This window comes from Sinocyclocheilus grahami, unplaced genomic scaffold (assembly GCF_001515645.1).
Source record: "Sinocyclocheilus grahami isolate Dianchi unplaced genomic scaffold, SAMN03320097.WGS_v1.1 scaffold176.1, whole genome shotgun sequence".
NCBI lineage: Eukaryota > Metazoa > Chordata > Actinopteri > Cypriniformes > Cyprinidae > Sinocyclocheilus > Sinocyclocheilus grahami.
Genome location: NW_015505355.1, coordinates 4,008,872 through 4,032,450, shown reverse-complemented (window position 1 = coordinate 4,032,450; position 23,579 = coordinate 4,008,872). Strand labels below are relative to the sequence as shown.

The 23,579-nt window shown below is 38.0% G+C and overlaps 2 protein-coding genes across 3 annotated transcripts in view; one reads left to right on the top strand and one right to left on the bottom strand.

Moving 5' to 3' along the window:
- The window catches only part of LOC107593806 (phosphoribosylformylglycinamidine synthase-like), a 17,813-nt gene extending 858 nt beyond the window's left edge, over nucleotides 1-16,955 (top strand). Inside the window, exons 2-29 of one of the 2 annotated variants that reach the window (XM_016283681.1) lie at nucleotides 1,732-1,859; nucleotides 2,274-2,406; nucleotides 2,505-2,610; nucleotides 2,701-2,899; nucleotides 4,886-4,991; nucleotides 5,085-5,225; nucleotides 5,310-5,434; nucleotides 6,109-6,237; nucleotides 6,327-6,458; nucleotides 6,552-6,680; nucleotides 7,146-7,219; nucleotides 7,379-7,535; nucleotides 7,621-7,682; nucleotides 7,767-7,928; nucleotides 8,011-8,115; nucleotides 8,325-8,456; nucleotides 8,762-8,992; nucleotides 9,592-9,772; nucleotides 10,222-10,305; nucleotides 10,404-10,559; nucleotides 10,739-10,858; nucleotides 11,752-11,897; nucleotides 12,030-12,237; nucleotides 12,313-12,404; nucleotides 12,632-12,746; nucleotides 13,320-13,466; nucleotides 13,583-13,723; nucleotides 16,837-16,955. In XM_016283681.1, coding sequence (XP_016139167.1) covers nucleotides 1,736-1,859; nucleotides 2,274-2,406; nucleotides 2,505-2,610; nucleotides 2,701-2,899; nucleotides 4,886-4,991; nucleotides 5,085-5,225; nucleotides 5,310-5,434; nucleotides 6,109-6,237; nucleotides 6,327-6,458; nucleotides 6,552-6,680; nucleotides 7,146-7,219; nucleotides 7,379-7,535; nucleotides 7,621-7,682; nucleotides 7,767-7,928; nucleotides 8,011-8,115; nucleotides 8,325-8,456; nucleotides 8,762-8,992; nucleotides 9,592-9,772; nucleotides 10,222-10,305; nucleotides 10,404-10,559; nucleotides 10,739-10,858; nucleotides 11,752-11,897; nucleotides 12,030-12,237; nucleotides 12,313-12,404; nucleotides 12,632-12,746; nucleotides 13,320-13,466; nucleotides 13,583-13,723; nucleotides 16,837-16,868 — 3,669 coding nt within the window. In that variant the 5' untranslated portion in view covers nucleotides 1,732-1,735 and the 3' untranslated portion in view covers nucleotides 16,869-16,955. Of the gene's footprint in view, nucleotides 1-1,731; nucleotides 1,860-2,273; nucleotides 2,407-2,504; nucleotides 2,611-2,700; nucleotides 2,900-4,885; nucleotides 4,992-5,084; nucleotides 5,226-5,309; nucleotides 5,435-6,108; nucleotides 6,238-6,326; nucleotides 6,459-6,551; nucleotides 6,681-7,145; nucleotides 7,220-7,378; nucleotides 7,536-7,620; nucleotides 7,683-7,766; nucleotides 7,929-8,010; nucleotides 8,116-8,324; nucleotides 8,457-8,761; nucleotides 8,993-9,591; nucleotides 9,773-10,221; nucleotides 10,306-10,403; nucleotides 10,560-10,738; nucleotides 10,859-11,751; nucleotides 11,898-12,029; nucleotides 12,238-12,312; nucleotides 12,405-12,631; nucleotides 12,747-13,319; nucleotides 13,467-13,582; nucleotides 13,724-15,598; nucleotides 15,998-16,836 lie in introns of those variants that run through there. The other variant, XM_016283680.1, reaches the window with a different exon arrangement.
- Nucleotides 16,948-18,093, bottom strand: LOC107593868 (E3 ubiquitin-protein ligase RNF170-like). Its single transcript, XM_016283746.1, has 3 exons — nucleotides 18,082-18,093; nucleotides 17,746-17,856; nucleotides 16,948-17,269 (listed from the first exon to the last, which is right to left on the bottom strand). The coding sequence occupies exons 1-3, from the start codon at nucleotides 18,091-18,093 to the stop codon at nucleotides 16,964-16,966; spliced, it is 429 nt and encodes a 142-aa protein (XP_016139232.1). The 3' UTR covers nucleotides 16,948-16,963.
- Nucleotides 18,094-23,579: the final 5,486 nt, after the last annotated feature.

The window sequence follows — 23,579 nt, the reverse complement described above, 5'->3', positions numbered from 1 at the left end:
ACAAAAAAGAGGACTCGATTCAACAATGTTAAGTAGGTGGAAAAACTCCTTAATTTGACCTAAGTGCCCAAAAATGGGCACCCATAGGGAATGAATGGGAAATACCAAATTTCAAAGCATTTTTTAATAATAAATAAATCCAACCCAATGCAGCGTCAAACATACACAGAAATGAAGGTTTGAGCCTATACAGCATTCTCAATGTGTCAAACACACACACGTCTGATTAGCTATCCTTGTCGGGACTCTCCATAGGCGTAATGGTTTCTATACTGTACAACCCGTATTTTCTATCACCCTACACCTAAACCTACCCGTCACAGGAAACTTTGTGCATTTTTACTTTCTCAAAAAAGCTCATTTTGTATGATTTATAAGCTTTTGTACCCATGGAGACCTCAATTTAGGTCCCCATCGTGACATGAGTTCCCATGAGTGTGTGTGTATTCAGGTTTCAGGTCCCCCCACCAGGATATAGTATAAACCTGTACACACACACTCCCACAAAAAAGCCATTGAGTACTACAGCCAAATAGTGAGTGACATTGAAATGTTTGATATTTTTATTGTCCACAGATGGCACCAAATTTTTAGGTTTTGGCTGTCTGAAGTTCTGAACTTACTGCAATGATATTTTTTACTGAAGTAAAAGAAATATTAAATATAACAAAAAAAATAAGCATATTCTACATAAAAAATCCTTCTGGACAAATCTGGGCAAAATCTTTCTTCTACTTTTTTATAGTTTCCTTAATTTGAGCGGTTCAAGACTTGGCTACTTTTCCTAAGTTTGCCACCTGAACACACAAAAAAATAGAGGACTTGATTCAACAAAGTTAAGTGGTTGGGGGAAAAAAAAAACTCCTAAATTTCTCCCATAGGAAATACTAAAATTCAAAGCATTGTTTTTTATTTGTCCAATAAATCCAACACAATGCAGCTCAAGTACACACATAAATGAAGGGGTGAGCCTATACAACATTCTCAATGTGTCAAGCAATCACACTCTCTCTCACACACACACACACACACACCCACAAAAAAGCCATTGAATACTACTGCCATATAGTGGCTTGATATTTTTATATTTTTATACCATCATAAGCCACCAGATGTCACCAAAGTCACCATATTTTTAGGTTTTGGCTGTCTTAACTTAATGGAATAAAAAATTTTTACTGAAGTAAAATAAATATTAAATATAACACAAAAATAAGCATATTTTACATTAAAATATGGTACTTTTAGAGGTAAATAAAATAACAATAAAAAATTGCATAAATTGATCGATTTTATTTTATCGAAGATGGTGATAAGACATTTATTTAAAAAAAAATTGGAATCACACCCGAGACCTTCGTGCCCAAATTTGTCCACGAAGGACTGATTAAGGGCTGTTATATGAAGGATGCTTGAGGGTTATCTGAATAGGTGACCTCTGACTAGACTGTGATTGTCTGCCTTGTGATGCAACCCACACATTATTTGTTTGACCCCTTACTTAGCTCATCCCTTATTCCCCATAGAAGCCAATCATTACTAGTAATCTAAAACCTTTCTCTTTTAAGTAAATTAACTGACTAAGCTGAGTTTTTATTATTATGATTATTATTAATTGCTGATAAATTTAAGGTAAGTCAGGAAATGCTTTCCCTATTATGCCCCAGTATGCACAGTTAAAAAAAGTAAGCAGCACTAGTTATGGATATTCTCTTGCTGTCTTTCTTTCAGGATCATGCCTGTCGTGTGGTTCTACAGAAGAGAGGAGACTGGGGAGGGTCGGGTCATACGAAGAATCGCACAACTGTATCCAGATGTCACAATAACAACAGAGCTTTGCTACAATGTAGAGCTGGACGGTGAGAGAATATTGTGTAGAAATAGCAAAAAGTTTAAATCACATTTATTTACATTGCATTTTACGATACATATTATTTCAAAGCCGTAATAAAAAGGAAAATAACAGTATAAATGTTGCAAAGTTCTTCAATAGTGAAATGAATACAATTTCAGCTGTAAAGCAGCTCTAAAAAAGACAAGACTCACTTAAAAAGCAAATCTATTTCAGCTTAAGCCAGTTCAGTGTTGATGCAGTTTAGTTCAATAACTGTCATTTTTGCAGAGTTTATCAATTATGAAACCAATTAAATTCAGCTATAAAGCAGATCTAAGGAAAGCAATAGTGTCATCATGTGGCTCAGTTTTGTTCAAGTGTTGTTCTCATCCATTAGTGTCTGTCTTTGTCATCTCATCATCATCTCTTTCTCTCCCAGGGTCTGACTCTTTGAGTGTGGAGCATAAAGGTATTTTGTGCTGGTTGTTCACTCCTCCTCATTCTGTCAGTCTGTCTGAGAAGCCTACTTTAAAACCAGAGGATGGGGCAAGAATGGTGGAGATTGGACCCAGGTAACCTCTACCTACCACTATCTTATCATGATGGTATGGCATTGTGATCTTTATTATAACTCGCATCACATGTTTCGATTATATCTTGACCATTGTAGGTTGAACTTCTCCACTGCTTGGTCCACCAATGCAGTGTCCATCTGCCAAAGCGCAGGTCTGAGCCGGGTGACGAGAGTGGAGCTCTCCCGCAGGCATTTGATCAAGGTCAGAGAATAGCTTTAAATAGCTTTACATTTCAGTGAGATTTTTTTCCACCCATCTTGATTAAAAGCTCTCTTTTTCATCGCCATCTAGCCCCAGGAAGGACCTAATGGTGTATTGAAGGACGGAGAGATGGAGAGACTGATTTGCTGCTTGTATGACAGTATGACCGAATGCATTTACTCCCAGCCAATCACATCTTTTGCTGTTGATATTCGGCCACAGGAAGTATTTGAGGTGGACATTCTAGGAAAAGGTCGTGCTGCCTTAGAGAAGGTGAATGATGAACTTGGTAAGAAATGTTTTTGGAGTCTGAACCACATTTCCTCTAAAAAAAAAACAACAACAACAACTTGATAATGAGAATATTTAGCTTGGAGTACCATGGTTTTACCTAGTGAGAAACAGATTAATCAGCCAATAGTTGGTCTTTAAGACACTCCACATCATCCCATTGGCAAATTAACAGAAGTGGAAAAATATGGGAAAATTCCCATATCTGTTAAGTACTAGTATAACCATCTGATGCTTTTGTCTTATGATTTTACCATTACATTACGAGTACAAGGATATAAAACCAGTAGCAGTATTACAAAATGAAAATGACATTATTCTTAAAGACTAAAGAGACTGAAATATTTGAAAAATGATTTAATCAACTGCTTTAAGAACTGTGTGTGTAGGCAGTATTCAGTGATGAGATCTGCAACTCTTTCTTCTACAAATAATGATGCAGTATTTTAAGGTCACATGAGGCTTAACATGATTAGAGGAAGAGTAGATGTCACAAGAAAAGAGGGGCCTATTTGATTAGATCACGATGTGTGTGAAAGGAAAGAATGAATGACTGTATGAGAGACAGTATGGTGGTGGGTTACACCGAAGCTCACTGCCTACATCTCAGGTTAATGAAGGCCTACTGGGTTAGAAATAAAACAATCACGTGACATCCTTAACAGTCCATTAAAATGTAAATGTAGGCTTATTTCTGTTTTGAGAATAGATCAGAATAGTTTTTTTTTTATAAAGAATTGCCCTTTCACTAAGTCTGATCATTTCCTCAGATGAGGTTTTGTTCTTTGATGTTGTACACTACCGTTTAAAAGTTTGGGGTTAGTAAGATTTCTTATTTGTAAAGAAATGAATACTTGTATTCAGCAAGGAGTCAAGGCCATATTAACTTGATCAAAAATGGCATTTTATTGTTTTGTTTGGCAGTGTTTACATTATAAAATAATAAAATGTGCTGTTCTTTTGAACTTTCTGTTAAGCAGCACAACTGTTTTCAACATTGATAATAATAAGACATTTTTCTTTAGCACCAAATCAGCATATTAGAATGATTTCTAAAGGATCATGTGACACTGAAGACTGGAGTAATGACTGCTGAAAATTCAGATTTGCCATAGCAGAAAGAAATTATATTTCAAGATATATTCAAATAGAAACATCTTTTAAATTGCAGTGATATTTCCCAATGTTACAGTTTTTACTGTATTAAAATCTCAAACATTTGAACAAAAGTTTATGGAACATCTCTCTGTTTTGATAGTTTTAACTGCAATCTTACTTAAATTATCCAAAAAAGCAGTACAGATTTGTTTCTTTGTCACTTACAGTAGCATTTTTTTTTAAACAGTTAATTTAAGTGTTTATTCTATTATTATAAATCAATGTTAACATCATCATTGTAGTATCAAAAGTAACAGTTTGCAGTACAATAGTAAATGCATTAAGAACAGTTTCGTTCACTTACAGCAATTTTATGACTTGTAATAATGTTACTATCCACCTTATTTTTCTCTTAAGTGCAGGCACAGCCATTTGTAAATTGTATGGTACTGGCTTCCGGTGTCATTCACTTCCAGCTATTTTTAGCTGTACAAAACGGCTTGTTTTACTGCTTGATATTGCAGACTGGTGTCTTATCATATTATTTGAATGCATTATCTTAATTATGAACACACTGGTTTGTAGTGTAAACCGTTTTGCCATTTATTGCACTTTGGTATTCTTCTCGTTATTTCCCTACTGTGGCTAATGAACCGGAAGTCTCACACGTTCACAGAAAACTGCTTACTTCTGCGTTGAAAAATAAGGCAGACAGGATGTTCTGTAAAACTTGTCTGGGTTAGCAGTTAGTGAGGAGGAGCTTAGCAAGGGTCAGTTTAGTATATTTAGTTTTTGCATCCATTTCTGATTATCTTTTTCTTCTTTCCATGTTTATCTGGTTGCTTTTTGTCTGTCTGTCTGTCTCTATTTCTGCATGTATGAGCAGGGTTGGCGTTTGACTCTTGGGATCTGGACTACTACACTGCACTCTTCCAGAGGGTGAGAAGGAATCCCACCAGTGTAGAATGCTTTGATCTGGCTCAGTCCAACAGGTGTGTGCTCTCCAGAGAATAAACACCAAAGGAAGTCTTTTATCTGCAATAACATGTACAATGACAATCTCATGCTCTCTCTCTGTCCTGCAGTGAGCACAGCCGCCATTGGTTCTTCCGAGGGCGAATGATCATTGATGGAGAAGAGCAGAAAGAGACACTCTTTAGTCTTATTATGGGCACTCAGCACCATAGCAACCAGAACAATGTCATCAAATACTGTGACAACAGCAGGTTAGATGCTTCTCTGTGAAAGTCAACCCATTTGAACAGCGCTTGGGCAGAATTTCTCAATATGTGGTTCTTGTGTGATTGTAGTGGCATTAAAGGCATGGAGATGGAGTGTATGTATCCCACAAACCCTGCGCAGGCCTGTCCATATAAAACCCGACATGCTACTAGACACGTCATCTTCACTGCAGAGACGCACAACTTCCCCACCGGTCTGATCCTAAATACATTCAACCTGCTTGCTTATTTACAAATGTGTAGCGGCCAACCTAAATTAATTTAAATGAGAATTAAAATAGTTATTACTGACAGCATGGTCAATAAGCAAAATATTAATCGCAGCAATTAAGTATTCAAATATTTTTGCTAATATTTCAATAATTTAATGCATTGAACAGTGCTATGTTTTAGTAGTAGTATTATTTATATACTATTACAGTATTTTTATATCTAGAATTAGCTTTTATTTGTGTATTTTCAGTTTATTTAAATTTCTTAAAATAAATTCAATTAAGCTTTCATAATTTTATGCTTTTGATTTTTGTTTAGATTTTGAAAATATTTCTGTCGCATACATATCTTTTGTTTTGTGCAATATAATATTTTATGATTTTTTTTATTTTTTATTTTTTGGTTTTAGTTGACAATTACAACAATAATAACGTTTATATTTGAGTCATAAAATAAATTAAGCTTTCATAATTTTATGCTTTTGATTTTTGTTTAGATTTTGAAAATATTTCTGTCGCATACATATCTTTTGTTTTGTGCAATATAATATTTTATGATTTTTTTATTTTTATTTTTTATTTTTTGGTTTTAGTTGACAATTACAACAATAATAACGTTTATATTTGAGTCATAAAATGCTCTTTATTATGCCCAGGTGTTGCTCCATTCAGCGGAGCCACCACAGGTACAGGTGGACGAATCAGAGATGTGCAGAGTGCTGGAAAAGGTGGTCATGTGATCGCAGGCACTGCTGGGTACTGCTTCGGCAACCTGCATATCCCAGGTAAGCCCTAAAACTCAGCTCAGTTCATTCTTTGCCATATTTTGTTTCTAAGCAAACTTTCCCATATCTGTATCTTTTCTCTTCTGCAGGGTTTGTGCTCCCGTGGGAGGAGGAAGGGTGGGAGTACCCATCCAGCTTTGCTCCTCCACTCCAGGTGGCCATAGAGGCCAGTGATGGAGCCTCTGACTACGGAAATAAGTTTGGGGAGCCCGTTCTAGCAGGTGAAATATAACAGGACAATAGCCATCTGTTTTTTTTTGCGGATATTAGCTTGTATCTACAGTTGTTTACTTATTCTTTTCATGCCCATTAAGGCTTTGCTCGTTCCTTTGGGATGTGTTTGGCTAACGGTGAACGACGGGAGTGGATAAAGCCGATCATGTTCAGTGGTGGGCTAGGCTCTATTGAGGACCAGCATGTGAAGAAAGAACAGGCTTCACCAGGTACACAAGGAATAATATACACCTAATGCACTATAATTTGTTTCAGAATTTCCATTTAGAAATGGATTTATTTATTTCTGTAGTGGCAAAGCTGAATTTTCTGCCGCCATTACTCCAGTCTTCATTGTCACATGATCTTTCAGAAATCATTCTGATTTGCTGATTTTGGTGCTCAAGAGTCATTTCTTATTATCATCAATGCTTAAAACAGTTACTGCCATTTTGTGGAAACCATAATACAATTTTCAGTTCAAAAGAACAGTATTTATTTGGAATATACATTTTTAAATGCTATAAATGTCTTTACTGCTACTTTTGATTAATTTAATCCATCCTTGTTGAATAAAAGTATTAATTTCTTTAAAAAAAAAAAAAACTTACTGACATCTAAGTGCATGGTAGTATATACAAACAGCTTTTTTCCCTTTATTCATTCTTCCATTTTTTTTCTCTTGTCCTGGGCAGGTATGGAGGTGGTGAAAATGGGAGGTCCTGTGTACAGGATCGGTGTTGGCGGAGGAGCTGCCTCTTCTGTACAGGTACACAAAATCTTCTAAATTAAATTAATTTACAAGCTGCTCTAAAGTTCAGGGTTTTTTGTGTTTACAGAGCATGTCTGTGTGTTGCATCATTTTTCATAGACTGTGCAATGATGCAACTTAATGTGTACATGTGTGTGTGTGTATGTATTATTGTAGGTTCAAGGTGATAACTCCAGTGCCAGGGATCTTGGCGCAGTTCAAAGAGGAGATGCTGAAATGGAGCAAAAGATGAACCGGGCTCTCAGGGCCTGCCTGGAGCGAGAGGAAGGAAACCCCATCTGCAGCATTCATGACCAGGGTGCTGGGGGCAATGGTATGGGTGATTTTAAGTTTAGTATTTCCCTACTCAACAACACAAATGTGTTATAATGTATAAAAACATCTTGTTATTTGTGTAGGTAATGTGTTAAAGGAGCTGAGTGAGCCTGCTGGTGCCGTTATCTATACTAGCAAGTTTAAGGTGAGATAAAGACTTTAATAAAACATCTGTATCTTAATTTTTATGTCAAAATATTTCATATACATATTTTACCTTAATGCTCAGAGAGGTGACTCCACCCTCAGTGTTTTGGAACTGTGGGGGGCGGAGTATCAGGAGAGTAATGCGCTGTTGCTCCGCCCCTCTGACCGGAGCTTTCTCGAGAGGGTGTGTCAGAGGGAGAAATGTCCTGTCGACTTTGTGGGCAAGATAACTGGGGATGGCAAGGTGAGTCAAACTACCTTTTTGTAGCTAAAAATTTATTTTGGGACACTTCTTGACATGCTCATGTACATGTATTGCTCTTTAGATTGTGTTGGTGGATGACCTCGGTAAACAGACCAATGGGCTTGATAGTGACCGGTGCCCTGTTGATTTGGAGTTGGATTGGGTCCTGGGAAAGATGCCACAAAAGGTTTAAACTTTACCAGACATGGCCTAAATCTGCTATTGAAGACTTCACTAAGATATTGACAAAAGTTAGAAATTGTGGTACAGTGCACCCTCTCTTGGCTGATTTTTGTACTGCAGTGTCTAGTCTCCCAAATTTAAGTGATCGAATTATGCGTTTTGGATTTACTTTTATGTTGCTTTCCACTCAGTCAGGTCTACATATCGTTTTAGGAGTTTGTATTGGAGCGCATGGCTGTGTCTCTGCAGCCTCTCTCTCTTCCTGTGGGTCTTTCTGTTCTTCCAGCTCTGGAGAGAGTTCTCCGGCTGCCTGCAGTGGCCAGTAAGCGCTACCTCACCAACAAGGTACAATACTCACTGCTTAACACATGCATAATAATATATGACTTTTGCATCGTTGAATATTGCAGTGGTACACAACTGGTAGGCCAGAAATAGGTTGCAGGTCTGTTCTGAATAATGCAAATGTATACACTTCCAGATATATCCAGACATTAAAATGTATCGCTATCTTGCCATCTTAAACTTAATTTAGTTTTTTAATAATTGTATTTAAATATTTAAATACATTTTATTATTTAATTATTATTTGGTTTGTCTAACATACAGGCATTACAAAGGCCTTAATTACGCAAAACCATCTGTTCCAGGTTGATCGATCTGTGACTGGTCTGGTTGCTCAGCAACAGTGTGTGGGTCCTCTTCACACTCCACTGGCAGATGTAGCTGTTGTTGCCCTGTCGCCGTTCAGCCTCCAGGGAGCTGCCACGGCGATAGGCGAGCAGCCAATCAAAGGGCTAGTGTCACCAGCAGCTGGGGCTCGTATGGCTGTGGGAGAAGCTCTCACTAACCTGGTGTTTGCAAGAGTGTCTGCTCTCAAGGTGGAGAAGCCTTTGCATTTTTGAACATGTTAAAGGGATAGTTCATCCAAAAAAATTCAAATTCTGTCATTAACTATTCACCCTCATGTTGTTCCAAACCTGGAAGACCTTCATTCATCCTCAGAACACAAATTAAGATATTTTTGATGAAAAAACTAAAATAACAATTTTATTCAACAATTTCTTTTCTTCCATGTCAGTCTTTGGTGTGCATTCACAACAGTACCACCGCATGACACGGAAGAGAAGAAAATGTTGAAAAAAGTTATTTTTGTTTTCTTTGTGCACAAAAAGTATTCTCATAGCTTCATAAAATTACGGTTGAACCACTGATGTCACATGGACTATTTTAACGATGGCCTTCCTGCCTTTCTGGGCCTTGAACATGTTAGTAGTACCATTGCTGTCTATGCAGGGTCAGAAAGCTCTCGGATTTCATCAAAAATATGTGTTCCAAAGATGAACGAAGTTCTTACAGGTTTGGAATGACATGAGTAATTAATGAGAGAATTTTCATTTTTGGGTGAAAAATTAAGTGACTCAGTGCATGTAAATTTGGAAAGAAAAAAAAACACACATATCTGTGCATGTCTTCTCAGGATGTAAAGTGCAGCGGTAACTGGATGTGGGCTGCTAAGCTGCCAGGAGAGGGAGCGTGCCTGTGGGAGGCGTGTCAGGCCATGTGTATGGTGATGGGTCAGCTGGGAGTGGCTGTGGATGGGGGAAAAGATTCACTCAGCATGGCTGCACGTGTCAGTGGAGAAACTGTCAAGGCCCCAGGTACCAGTGTTAAGCATAGCTGAATTAGGGATGGACAATAGTCGATTCACATAAAAAATGAAAAGTTGGTCACTCATAAATTACAGCATGAGTATGTCACATGTGTTTTATACTCTATTGTTTAAAAGCTTGGGCTTAGTAAGATAAGTTTTTATTAATAAATTAATACTACTGATTAAAAATTAAATTGATCAAAAGTTGCAGTAAATGCATTTAAAATGTTACAAAAAAAATCAAAATAAATGTTGTGTTTTTGAACATTCTATTCATCTGAGAATCCTAAAATAAATGTATCACAGCTGTTTTACTTCAGTTGGGGTCACTAGTACTCAACTAGACCTTTGCCCTTACACATACCTAGTTGCATGTGATTTTTATTGTAAAGTAAATAAGACATTTCCTGCATGCATTTTATGTCAAACTACAAACTGCTCTCCTTGTGTTTTTAGGCTCGCTGGTTATCTCTGTGTATGCTGTGTGTCCTGATATCACAGCTACTGTGACCCCTGACCTGGACAACCCTGATGGCAAAGGTTGATCCTGAATCTTTACCACTTTTAGCACAGTCTTATATTTCTGCTAGTATATACTAGTGTGTTCATCTCTCACATGCACTCTCTTCCTTTCTCAGGTGTGCTTCTGTATGTGCCTGTGAGCTCAGGTAAATACAGGCTGGGCGGCTCTGCTCTAGCTCAGTGTTATGGGCAACTTGGAGACAGCAGTCCAGATCTGGATCAGCCAGACAAACTCTCTGCTTGCTTTAACACAACACAATCATTGATTCAGGGTCAGTATGTGCTATTATGAATTTTTTATTTTATTTATTTTTTTTTATTTTTTTTATTACTTCATCCTGATCTAGGAACAGTTTTTGCTCCTCCTCAAATAGGGCCAACTCTGTAAATTCTCAACGCACAACAGCATTTTATCTCTATACAATCTGTTGATTTTAACTTTATATTGCAGATCGACTGCTGACTGCAGGACATGATGTCAGTGATGGGGGGCTCATTTCCTGTCTACTGGAGATGGCCTTTGCAGGGAATCATGGGATGGACGTCGACATGCCTTTAGAAGGCGTTGACGGTTGGTAATAAAAAATTATTTGTTTTGGAAATAAATGAAACTTTTTAGTTAAAGCTGCTTGTGCCAGCCATCATAAACCAGGTTCCATCTACTTTTTCATTACAGTCTGCATAGAAAATAACCGCATGTGCATTTTGGAATTTTTTTTTTTTCACATAAATTGCGTAAACTGATTTGAGCTGTATACTTTGTGTCTCCGAAAAAAAGTATTTTGTTATTATTTATGTGCTATTAGCGTATTTATTAATATTTTGAGTTAGCATTTATTTAAAAAAAAAATTATGTAAATCAGTGTTTTTACTAGTCACTTACCTGTATACATCCTTATTTGTGTGTGATTTTATTTTTTTTAATTCAAGGTAAGACGTTCCATTATCTTTTATTAAGGGATAATTCACCCAAACATGAAAGTTACCCCATGATTTACTCGGCCTCAAGCCTCAGGTGTACAGTAAATGACTTTTTTTCTTTCAGACGAATACAATTAAACTTATATTAAAAATGTCCTGGCTCTTCCAAGCTTTAGAGTGGCATTGAATGGGGGTTGAGATTTTGAATCCCAAAAAAGTGCATCCATCCATCCATCATAAAAAGTATTCCACACAGCTCTAAGGGATTAATAAAGTCCTTCGGAAGTGAAGCGATGCATTTGTGCAAGAGAAATATTTGTATTTAAAACTTTATCAAATATAATCTCTAGCTTCCGCTAACTGTTGTACGCATGTTCATGAGAGTGTGGCGTTCCAGCGGATAAAGTTGGCATTGCGTAAAAAAATTCAGTGAAATTTGTGTTTTTGTGATTATTCCGATTTTTCACAAGATTACATTTGCAGCTGCAATGGAAACATAGCTATAGATATTTCCTCATGTCTCTCCTCATTCCTCTCTTTCAGTGATGGAGGCTCTTTTTTCAGAGGAGCTCGGTCTGGTTTTGGAAGTGTGTGAGAGAAACGCATCGACTGTCTGTCAGAGATACACACATGCTGGTCTCCTCTGTCACAGAATTGGTAGAACTTCTGGTTTTGGACCTGATGCCAGGGTGAGCGGAGTTTTTTTTTCACCTAAAAGCATATGCATGGATTAATGGAGCTCAGTGGAATATTATTGGACCTCAGTGATTGCAGAGAAAGCGTTTAATAACTGCTGATTTCTTCTCCATACTGTCTTGTAGGTCAGAGTGAGTCTTTGTGGACAGGAAGTGCTGAATGAGCATCTACCCACACTTAGGGCAATATGGGAAAGCACTAGTTTTCAGCTGGAGAGACTGCAGGCTAATCCACTGTGTGTCCAAGAGGAAGAAGAAGGGCTTGCTTCTCGCACACAGCAGTACCTCAAGCTCACCTTTGACCCCTCCCAAACACCCATCATTAAAGAGCTCTGTGAGACCATCAATCTTGAATCTTTCCCATATTTATACTTGACCTGTATGTTAAAATATGTGACTTGCGTTTCAGCTTCAGGGAAACCTTGTGCAGCTGTTGTGAGAGAGGAAGGCAGTAACGGAGACAGAGAGATGTCTGCTTCTCTGTTCATGGCTGGATTCGAGGTAAAGACACACCTACACAAAGAAAGATTCAAGATTTGTGTTTTTAAATATGTATGTGTTGGAGTTTGTAGTCAGTAATTTTTTATTAAAAGGATTTAGGGATGATGTTTGTTCACTAATAGCACAAATGCTGGTTGTTTGCTTTTAAACGTTTTCATTTTAACTTTTAATAAGGCTAAGTTGAATTAATTTTGACATTTTTACCTTTTTTCTTGTATGATCTGTAGGTGTGGGATGTCACAATGCAGGACCTGTGCTCAGGCTCCATGACCCTTGACCCCTTCCGAGCCGTGGTGTTTGTGGGTGGTTTTAGCTATGCAGATGTGCTGGGGTCAGCTAAAGGTGAAAATCACACTATTGCGTGTTGCAGCAATCTTGCATATCACTGCTGAACTGTATGTTAGTTTTGCTATATAATGATAACAAGCATTAACTCATCCCCACCATTGAATGTTCAAATGACCATAGATTTGTGACTCAGGTCATAGGTTATTTAGTACTGGCCTTGCCACTCTGCCTACTGAAAATATAAATGACGTGACATGTGGCCAAGTATGGTGACCCATACTCTGAATTAGTGCTCTGCATTTATCCCATCCAAAGTGCACACACAGCAGTGAACACACACACACCCGGAGCAGTGGGCAGCCATTTTTGCTGCGGCGCCCGGGGAGCAGTTGGGGGTTCGGTGCCTTGCTCAAGGGCACCTCAGTCGTGGTATTGAAGGTGGAAGAGAGCGCTGTACATTCACTCCCCCCACCTACAATCTCTGCCGGTACGAGACTCGAACCCGCAACCTTTGGGTTACGAGTCCGACTCTCTAACCATTAGGCCATGACTGAAAAAATGACTGGGTCTTAGCACTTGTTCTCCAGCTGATGATCAAAAGCTTTGACTTTTTTTCTTATTCATCAGGGTGGGCTGCCACAGTGACCTTTAACCCCAAGGCTCGTGAGGAGTTTGAACTCTTCCGCAATCGTGATGACACGCTGAGTCTAGGAGTGTGTAACGGGTGTCAGCTCATGGCTTTGCTTGGCTGGGTGGGTGAAAGAGTGGATGGAGGTGAGAGAGAAACCTTTTAGTTTCACCATATGTAAATACCAACAACCGCCTCAAGAATTTACCTTGCTCCTTTTATTTTTATAAATTAAATATTTTTTTATTCATTTTTATTGTAGGTTCTGATGTTACTCTGACCCATAATAAGTCTGGTCGGTTTGAATCGAGGTTTGTGAGTATAGGTATCCTGCCCTCTCCGGCCATCATGCTTAAGGGAATGGAGGGATCTGCTCTGGGCATTTGGGTTGCTCATGGAGAAGGTTAGAAATATGTTCATTGTACTGTTCATTGTACTTGACAAGTGCATTTACTTCTATTGCAAGTGAGTTCCAAAAGTCTGAGACCACTAGAAAAATAATAAGAAAAAAATATATCGTTTTAATAGTTTTTTTTTTTCCATTATAAATTATATTAGACTTTTTAATAATTATTTTCATCATAAATACAGTGGTGGCCCAAATTATTAGAACACCTGACAGATCTGAAAATATTGGCTTTTTTTTTTTTGCCTCCAAAACAATATTTCATTTTATAATGTTCATGAAACATGCAGATGGTTGCTCTGAGCACAACAAATATCAGATGAAGTGAGTCATACTGTTTTTATCCACTTTTAACTTTAATATTTGGTATGTCCACCTTTTGCAGCAATTACAGCAGCATATCTCTCTGGCATCGTGTCAATATATTTCCTGAGAACGCCAACACTAATGTTATCCCATGCCTTCTGCAACTCAAGCCAAAGGCTTTCCTTTGAATGTACAGTAGATCTGTCCAGTTTATTTTCCAACTCGCCTCAAATTTGCTCGATGGGGTTGAGGTCCGGACTTTGCCATTATAAATTATATTAGACTTTTTAATAATTATTTTCATCATAAATACAGTGGTGGCCCAAATTATTAGAACACCTGACAGATCTGAAAATATTGGCTTTTTTTTTTTGCCTCCAAAACAATATTTCATTTTATAATGTTCATGAAACATGCAGATGGTTGCTCTGAGCACAACAAATATCAGATGAAGTGAGTCATACTGTTTTTATCCACTTTTAACTTTAATATTTGGTATGTCCACCTTTTGCAGCAATTACAGCAGCATATCTCTCTGGCATCGTGTCAATATATTTCCTGAGAACGCCAACACTAATGTTATCCCATGCCTTCTGCAACTCAAGCCAAAGGCTTTCCTTTGAATGTACAGTAGATCTGTCCAGTTTATTTTCCAACTCGCCTCAAATTTGCTCGATGGGGTTGAGGTCCGGACTTTGAGGGGGCCAGCCCATCATTTTCAGTGTTTCCTTCCATCGCAGGTAGTTCCGGCAATAGTTAGAAGAATGTTTAGGGTCATTGTCCTCTTGGAAAAATAAATCCATGCCCAATAAGATGATTCCCAGAAGGTACTCTGTGCCTCAGAATATTGTGGTATACCTTCTTATCCATGATGCCATCAATGTTCACTAAGTCACCTATTCCTGAGGCTGAAATGGCACCCCACACCATAATACTATTCCCTCTGTTTAACTGTTGGCAAGAGACACTCATTTTTATATGTCCTCCCTCCCCCCTTTATACCAATTGTTGGTGTGGCCTCAGTGACAAAACCCTGATGTTATCAATCACTTAATGAGCAGGATAGGCTTTGTACATCCAAAAGAATCACACAGCTGTGTCCTAAGACTCTTGCATCACCATCAATTTAACCACAATCACACCTGACAATGATTACACAAGTAATTTGGCGGCTTCTGTGAAGGAACATGATTGTGTGACATTGGTCCTCATGAAATGAAATCAAAATTGACTTTATTTACTTTGTTAGCGCACATTGCTAGTCTTGAGGAGAACAATTAATCCATGCAAGTTAATCCACTGAAAAAAATGTCTTTGTCTTGGTAACCTTTAATCAAAATCTGAATATTTGCTTCCGCTCTGGAATTGCATTCCTTCTCTGATGATGTCAGTTTGACAGCTTGGGTGAACCATGCCCCTTCAAGAGATGGAGAGGAGGAGGGCTAAAATTAAACCCTGTCTTCTATTCAATATTCCGTTTCAGTTGGAAATGTCACTGCACTGAAATAAAGTTGGCAGCAATTTCCGGTACACACAGACTTTAAAAACTCCTCTTTTGTTCTATAGGTCTGATGCAGTTTCGTTCTCCTGAGGCTCAGAAGAAGCTGATCGGTGCCTCTTTGGCTCCTCTGCGTTATGTGGATGATTCGGGAACCCCGACTGAAATCTATCCCATGAACCCCAATGGTTCTGCACAAGGTGTTGCAGGCATCTGCTCAGCAGATGGCCGTCACCTGGCTATGATGCCCCATCCAGAGCGGGCCGTGCTGGGCTGGCAGTGGGCTTGGGCCCCTCAGCACCTCAGGGGATCACTGGAGGCCTCACCGTGGCTTAGCATGTTCCGTAATGCGGCAGTCTGGTGTCAGAGCTCATAGAGATATGCTACTGTACAGTTGTGATAGACAACTAAACAAATAGGCTAACTAGACAACTTGTTAAAGGGATAGTTCACCCAAAAAACTGTCATCATTTACTCACCCTCATGTCATTTTAAACCTGAATGCATCTTACATTATATTTTTTGTCAATGTCAATGGGAACCAAAATTGTTTGGTTGTCAACATTCTTAATATGGTTTGAAATGACATGAGGGTTAGTGAATGACAGAATTTTCATTTTTGGGTGAACTACTCCTTTAAGATTCTTGTTTAAAAATTTGACACTTTGACTTTTCGAAATCTTACATTCCTACATACAGACTTAGTTTGCATTCAAGTAGAATTAACATGTAGAGTCCTGCTGGAAACTGATGCCTCAACATATACATGTCTAAATTCATAATGGGCTCTTTATTGAGCATTTTTGAGATACAATTAAAATTTAATGGCTGATTATCACCATTTTTCATTTAAAAATCCAAAATAGACATTCCAGAAATTATTAACTTTGCACTGAGAAAAGGTTTAATGATGAGAAAAACACTCTAAATTTGTGCTGTTTGAATTTCATTATCACCATTTTTATTTACAAAAAGGAAAAAATAAACATTGAAATTATTCAACTACAAGTTTTTGATGAAACACTGCAAACACACTTCAAAGAATTAAACTCAAAGCATTTAATAAATTCCTGATTATAAAATGTTTGTCGTGTGTGTAAGGGAAAATGCACAGCTAGAATCAAGTATTCAGACACCATAAAAAAAAACAAATAAATGTATATATAAATATTTATTATAAACTTGCATATTTACAAAACCACTTTACATTTATTATATACAATGTCTTTAATAAAACACCTTAAATTGCTGTTTTTAAAACATCAGAACTCCACTCATCTCATTTAGTGCTGTAAGTCTATTCTAGACACATCATCATTGAAAATCCATGTTCAATAAGATCAAAGTGCAGCAGGCCATAACACTGTTAACCTTTGCCAACAAGGTTGATTAGTGTAATTTCAACATGCTAGTAAGCACATCATCACTGTCCTCTACAACGTGTCGGTCAGCACACCCTGCATGACCGAGTGTGTTCTTGTCCTCTGCGGCCCCATCTGCTGGTTGATGTTAATAATGCAGATGAGAAGAAGGAAGACCACTACAAAATCATCCAGCGTGCCCAGCACACTGCTCAGCGGCCCAGGAAGAGTCTCCAGTGGGGAGGCCAAAGACATGGCAGCGCCAAATCCACAGACAGCCACCCTCAAGAGAAACAGCCACACCAGGCCGCTCATGTTCCCCAGCCATCGCACCAGAAAGAGCAGAAAGAGGGGTGTATCGCACAAGTAATCCTTTACCTAAAAAAGGGAAAAGATGACAATCATACTGTAGCATATGAACTAGCACGTGGGATATCAGTGTGTGCTGCGTATCTGAACAATAAAAACATGTCCATGGGTGTCTTCCAACTGTAGGAAACTGTCCTTCCTGGCCTGAGGTTTCACAACCTTTGTGGCATCAGGAACTAAAATAGGTGTGGTGATGTGATATAATCCAGAGCAAATAAAATAATAAACACACTGCTGAGAAGTAATAATGGTAATTGTACAAATTTACTGGGAGCGGCACGAGTTTGTCAACACAAAGAATGGTTATATAATGTAGTTTTTCAAGTCAGCCGTCACTTGTCTTTGAGAGCATTACAGTAGCTACAATCGCATCGTTTGCCAGTCTGACTACCCAAAAAGCAAACTGATATGATTACAGTCTGACATGGCATTTAAAAAAAAAGACACATTATTGCTTTAGACCAACTTTAAGCAAATGTTTGTACCTGTCTTGGTGCTCCGGAGTAGCGCTTGTTATAGTCTCTGACATGTTTGAGCACTTCTCTCTCTTTACAGTCAGTTCTGGTCTCTCTGAAGAGATGGCACATCTTATTCACCTGAGAATAAAGACAGAATAAAAGCCAAATAAAATGAGAGCTTTACCTTTTCTGTCTATATATACACACAGTAAAAACAGTAATTGTGAAATTTAAAATGCAATACTGTGGATTTTATGTTCAGCCATTCTGTTGAACTGAGAGACTTCAAATCACAAAGCAGGACTAGAGTTTATAAGGTCATTATCATTATATATGCAAAGTGAGTTAAAACATCATCATTACAGCCAGGGCCATTTCTAGGCATAGGCGAGCTAGGCGGTCGCCTAGGGCGCCACCAGCTGAAGGGGAGAGCAGCGTCATAGAGGGCAGAGGTCACATTATTTAAAGAGGACGTTAACGCGTTAACGAGTAGCAAATTATTAAGTAGCTGCATTGGTTACTTTTATGCCACTGATAAAGCTTTTATATGTAGTTTGGGGTAACAAGGGGGTTTTATAGGTTTGACTGAAATAATAATGCAATAACTGACACTTTAAATCAATGTTTCAAGAAACAACAACAAAAAAATTAAACAAAAAAAGTAGCCATTGATAATATCTAAACAATATGTAGTAGTATAGTATATAGTATACAAATCAAAATGTAATAAAATTAATTTATGTGTGATTTATGTGTAAATTATGTGCAATGTCTTAGCCACTAGGGATTGTTACATAGGGCTATACAGTCATCTAGTGGCAACACAATGATATTACAGATACTAAATTGTGCAAAATGTTTATCTTAAGTCAATTTACAAATAATGCATTCAGATTTGTGGAACTCAGTGCGCTGAATCTCCACAAATTAGTGTTGTTACTATGACAACCAATTTGAATGTGACAAGCAACTGGTGTCTGATAAGAATTATATATAGATTTGCAATAGGGATATCGCCTAGGGCGTCAAATTGGCTAGAAACGGCCCTGATTACAGTTTACAGATTTTCTTTTGAAATTCTGAGTAAGCAGTATTGAAAAGTACCTAAAATAAAAATATTTATTCATCTCAACCCGCTTTTCTTTTCTTTTTTTTACAAAATATATAACATTTTTTATCAATGAGTGGTCTGGAAGAGCAAGTATGAAATCTAAATTTAGCTGTCTGACACACCTGTGTGTTTTACCAGATAAGGCGACATCAGACAGCCAAAAGGGGTCATATGATGCAATTTAAATTTTTCCTTTCTCTTTAGAGTGTTACAAGCTCTTGGTGCATAAAGAAGATCTGTAAAGTTGCAAAGACTAAAGTCTCAAATCCAAAGAGATATTCTTTATAAAAGTTAAGAGTCAACCACGCCTACCTAAGGGGCTGTTCACATGTCGCGCCTAAAAACGCGTAGAAAACGCTAGGTGCGCCGCTTTCTGCTTTTTTCCAAAGCGTTCGGGCACTTGCGCTCCGGAGGCGTCTGCCGTTGCTAAGCAACCATGACCTCCGCTCTCCATGAAGACTGGGAGTTTCAGCAAAAGATAAATAGATTTGCAGCACTAAAACTCGCTTGCAGTAGCTCTGCTACTAAATTTATTTAAAAATGGCTATCCCTGTACAGCTATGATCAGCTGTTCCTTGATCTTGACTGAGCTTTCAATGTTGTTACGGGAAAAGATGAAGCTGATTGGTTGGTTCTTGTCACATGACCCGCGGTGCGCTTGCGGCATTCTGAAAAGTATAAATGTTTTCATCTCGATGCGGCGCGGAAGCGCCTGGAAAAAATGAGCGCGTTGCGACCACGTCGCTTCCATTATGAGCGCGCCTGCCGCGCATCTTCATTTGAAATAACGAACTTGAGAAAACAACAAAAAAAAGTTTTTTGTGCACATATCGCGCAAAAAACGCGATATGTGAATGGCCCCTAAAACGGCTCGTTCTAACACACCCCCACATGTCTACGTCACGATGTGGTAAGATTTGCATAACGCCGCCCAAATGTTCACTCAAAGAAAGAAGGCGTAACTTTTATTCTCGCTGTAGCATTGTTTCTGCCGCCATGTCGTGAAGACACTGTGTGTTTCGTTGTGAAAGCCTTCCAAAAGAGGACGATATCCGCTTCGTCATGCCTAGAGCTGATCCTTGCTGGTCACTGAGGAAATACATCAACTTCGCGCTGTGGATCCGGATCGGCTTTCATCGTGGATGAAGCAAAGTCCAGCCCGGGGTCGTCACATGTGGTTGCCGCAAGCCCACCGGCTGCTCCTTTGTTGAATCTGCCGGCCGCCGCTCACTCAAGCCCGCCGTGTGTGACGCTGTGTTTCGTTGTGAAAGCGAAACTACTTTGTTTGGTCTTCCAAAAGAGGACATGACTAGAAATCAGTGGTTAAGTTGTATTTACAACACTGTTCCAGAACACTTCAATCCAAATATTCAGATGTGTGCAGCACATTTTATGGAGGACTGTTTCCTGATCCTGGGAGAGTAGACTACAATGCCGGCTGTTATGACTTTTTCATATTTAAAGAATTTGCCACTGACGATTCAAACGTGAGTTTTGAGCAGTGTAGAGTAGCACTTGTTGTTTGTCATTTCTCCGATCACAAATGCAGACATGGTTTTATGTTACGCGGCGCGATGCAATGTATAAAAAGACAGTATAAGTAATTATAATCAGTAATTATGTCCCCACTGGATGCAACAAATGCCTCGTTTATAATGGGATTGAATGTTTTTGTCTCGTCACTCCGGCCGGACAGGGCAGCACAGTATGGTAGGGGCATAACATTTCTGTCACATGCTTGAGGTATTCGGCTAATCACAATGCACTGGATAGCTGGCCAATCAAAGCACACCTCGCTTTTCAGACCGATGAGCTTTGTAAAAATCGACGTGTTTCAGAAAGGTGGGGCATAGAGGAGAAACAATAATGTACAGTATGTGGAAAATAATCTGTTTTTTTACCTTAAACTGCATAAACACATTTCATTACACCAAATACACAAAATAATGTTCTTTTTAGCAACATCATATGACCCCTTTAAAGTACATCAGCCTTTGAAATATGTCAGTACTATTGAACTAACATTTGCCTTTGATATGAAAATAACTATATTTGCATCTTATTATAGCTTGATATCCTGCAGTTATGTTATCTTATACAGCATCCTATGTCTTTAAAACAACACAACATTGTGAAAATTATCCTATGTGAAAGTATTTGAGAATTGTAAGACTCTGAGTTCAGTTTAGAACTGAATAAAGTTAGACTGACATGACTGAACTGTCTGATGTCATAATATTTAGTTTCTGTGTGGTGCCTTTTATTGCCCCACAATACCATAACACAGTTAACCTGCAGTCTCAGGACACAACACTTCATCATATTACATGTATAGCTATATATAAATATTTAATTATTTATAAAATGAATAATGCTGCATATCATTAAAATGTTTAAATATAGCCTTATATCAGACAAAATTCTCCAATGGCAGCATTTAAACATTACACAGCAGACAGTTTCAGATTGGATTACTGGGCACAAAAATGTGCATGAAATATAATTAATACAAATCTAACCCAAAGAGTTTGTCTCTCTCACCTGTTGTGGAAGCTGTGGCTGGTGGGCATGTTTCTTGTTCGTAATTCAGTTGCTTTCTCTTGTGGAAGGCAGAGACTGGAATGCTTTCTCACTGCTGCATTGTACACAGTAAATTTGACAGACGGGTTAATCATTGACCAGGGCATCAGTCCCCTTTTTTGGAGATTAGGTAACTACAATGACTCCCTGTTGGGTTTTCGAAATTCAGGAAACTTGCTTGCAACCTTACGGACCTCTACAAAATGTTAATGCATGTGAAAATCTGTTTATTGACTATTTGCACTGATTTCTCGGTCTCCAGTGTTGTATTTATGTCATGTGACCACTATCACAGGTTCAAAGACACAGGTTGTAAGTCTCCTCCTATTTTAAGTAGGTTAGGTGTCTGGTTAACCTGTCAATGGTTTACTGTACGTTTACACAATCTACACTGTCCCATATGGATGAACAAAGAAAGGCATTTCACTGGGATGCCTGGAACAATCATGCAGGGCAATCCAGCATGTTAAAACAATCTACACCTGCTTTAATACTACACTAATACTATAGGCTTATTATATTACACATTGACCCTCAAATAGAGTGTATCATGTGTGGGTTATTTATAAGTTTCTTATATCTATCAACATTCTTTATTGATGAGACAGCTTTTGTAACTTAGTTACCCCACTTCCAAATTGGCTCCATTTCAGTGCATTTGCCCTGGAGCTTTATGCTAAAAATTTCTCAAGCTAATATTTACCTTTCTCGTTTTTGCCTAAACCGCAAGGTCGTTGTGGCTGAAAATAGCAGCTGTTGATCCACAAGGGCCTTGATGGCATAGGGGTGGGTTAAAGACCCAGGGCCAAATGAGAATCTGGAGGCTGTCATGGTTTAAAGTCCAGTGTCATGTCAGTTAAGGAATACTGCCACCAGTTACGCTGTCCCATGTGGTTAACAGGTTGAAGACGAAATTTAATGTTATCAAATGTGGCTTTATGGTGAAATTATAAATGGAGTGAATAAAAGAAATAATTTATCTAAACTTTAAAGGTATGCAGTTTATCTATTTTTATCTATTTTTATTTATTTTTATTTCTAATTCTATTGATTATTAACTATTTATATATTATACAATTGTTTGCAATAAAGGCACTAATGTGTCTCTTATTTTGTATATGACGTATTCCCACATGTGCTCATCCCATACTAGGTAAACGCATGTGACTTCACATCACAATCTTATCTTATGTTTTTATTACAAAAAGGTAATAAAAAGATTGAGAGACGTTAATGTTTAACAACAGAAAACACAAATCAGTGTAAATCTAAAGTATGTACATCATTATTTAAACTCAATTTTACATTTTTTCTCAATTATTTGTTTTTTAAATAAGTTAATTTGAAGGTTTAGTCACCTTTATTCTGTACCATTAGTGTAGCTTAACTCATATTTGTATAAGTGGCAGTGGCAATAAAATAAATAAATGGCTACTTAAAAAAAACCTGTCTTTGGGAGCTGTTGATCATAAAGCATCTGTGCATAAAAGTGAATGTCCCTATGGGATGACAAGTAAAAATAACTACATTAAAACAAATAAAAAATTGTCAGATTTACCCAATAAGTATTGAAAAATGATAATGATTTGCATGATTTGGAACATGATTTAATGGTTTCTGGTCATAGCTGGTATAATAAAATAATCATTAGGCTACCTGTTCAAAGATGATCATTATGGCGATAGCTGATCATTTTTTGGATGACCAACTAGCCTACTAGGCTACATTTCAGATTGACCACCTTTGGTTTGTTGCTGGTCCAAGATGGTACCAGCTGATCATCTTAAATTAGCATTTTAAATATGTCTTTATAGGCTTAATATTTTTAAGGCTAAATATTTTTTTAAGCGTGCTTATTTGGATGAATCTGTGCATTTTGATGATAAATTTGACAGTATTTTGTAACACATTGTAGGCTATTTTATTTTCACTTTTTAGGTGCCCATAGCCTATTCTGTTTCCATAGTGTGGAAACCAAACGCTTTATTCCACATGATCCGTGTTCTCTGCTCTGCCAGTCTCTTCGGATCTCTGTTTTGATTGGCTACACGGTGTCCTGAACTCAGTACACCATTGGTGTTTTATTTCTTGCTGTTGCGCTCTTGATCTCGTCAATCCCCCAATCCTTATCAACGCAGCACGCGATGTGTCCGCGGCGGACATTCACGAA

Coding starts and splice junctions, on each gene's coding strand:
- LOC107593868 (XM_016283746.1), bottom strand. Junction 17,270..17,745: donor ACTCCGGAGCACCAAGACAG/GTACAAACATTT, acceptor TCCCTTTTTTAG/GTAAAGGATTACTTGTGCGA.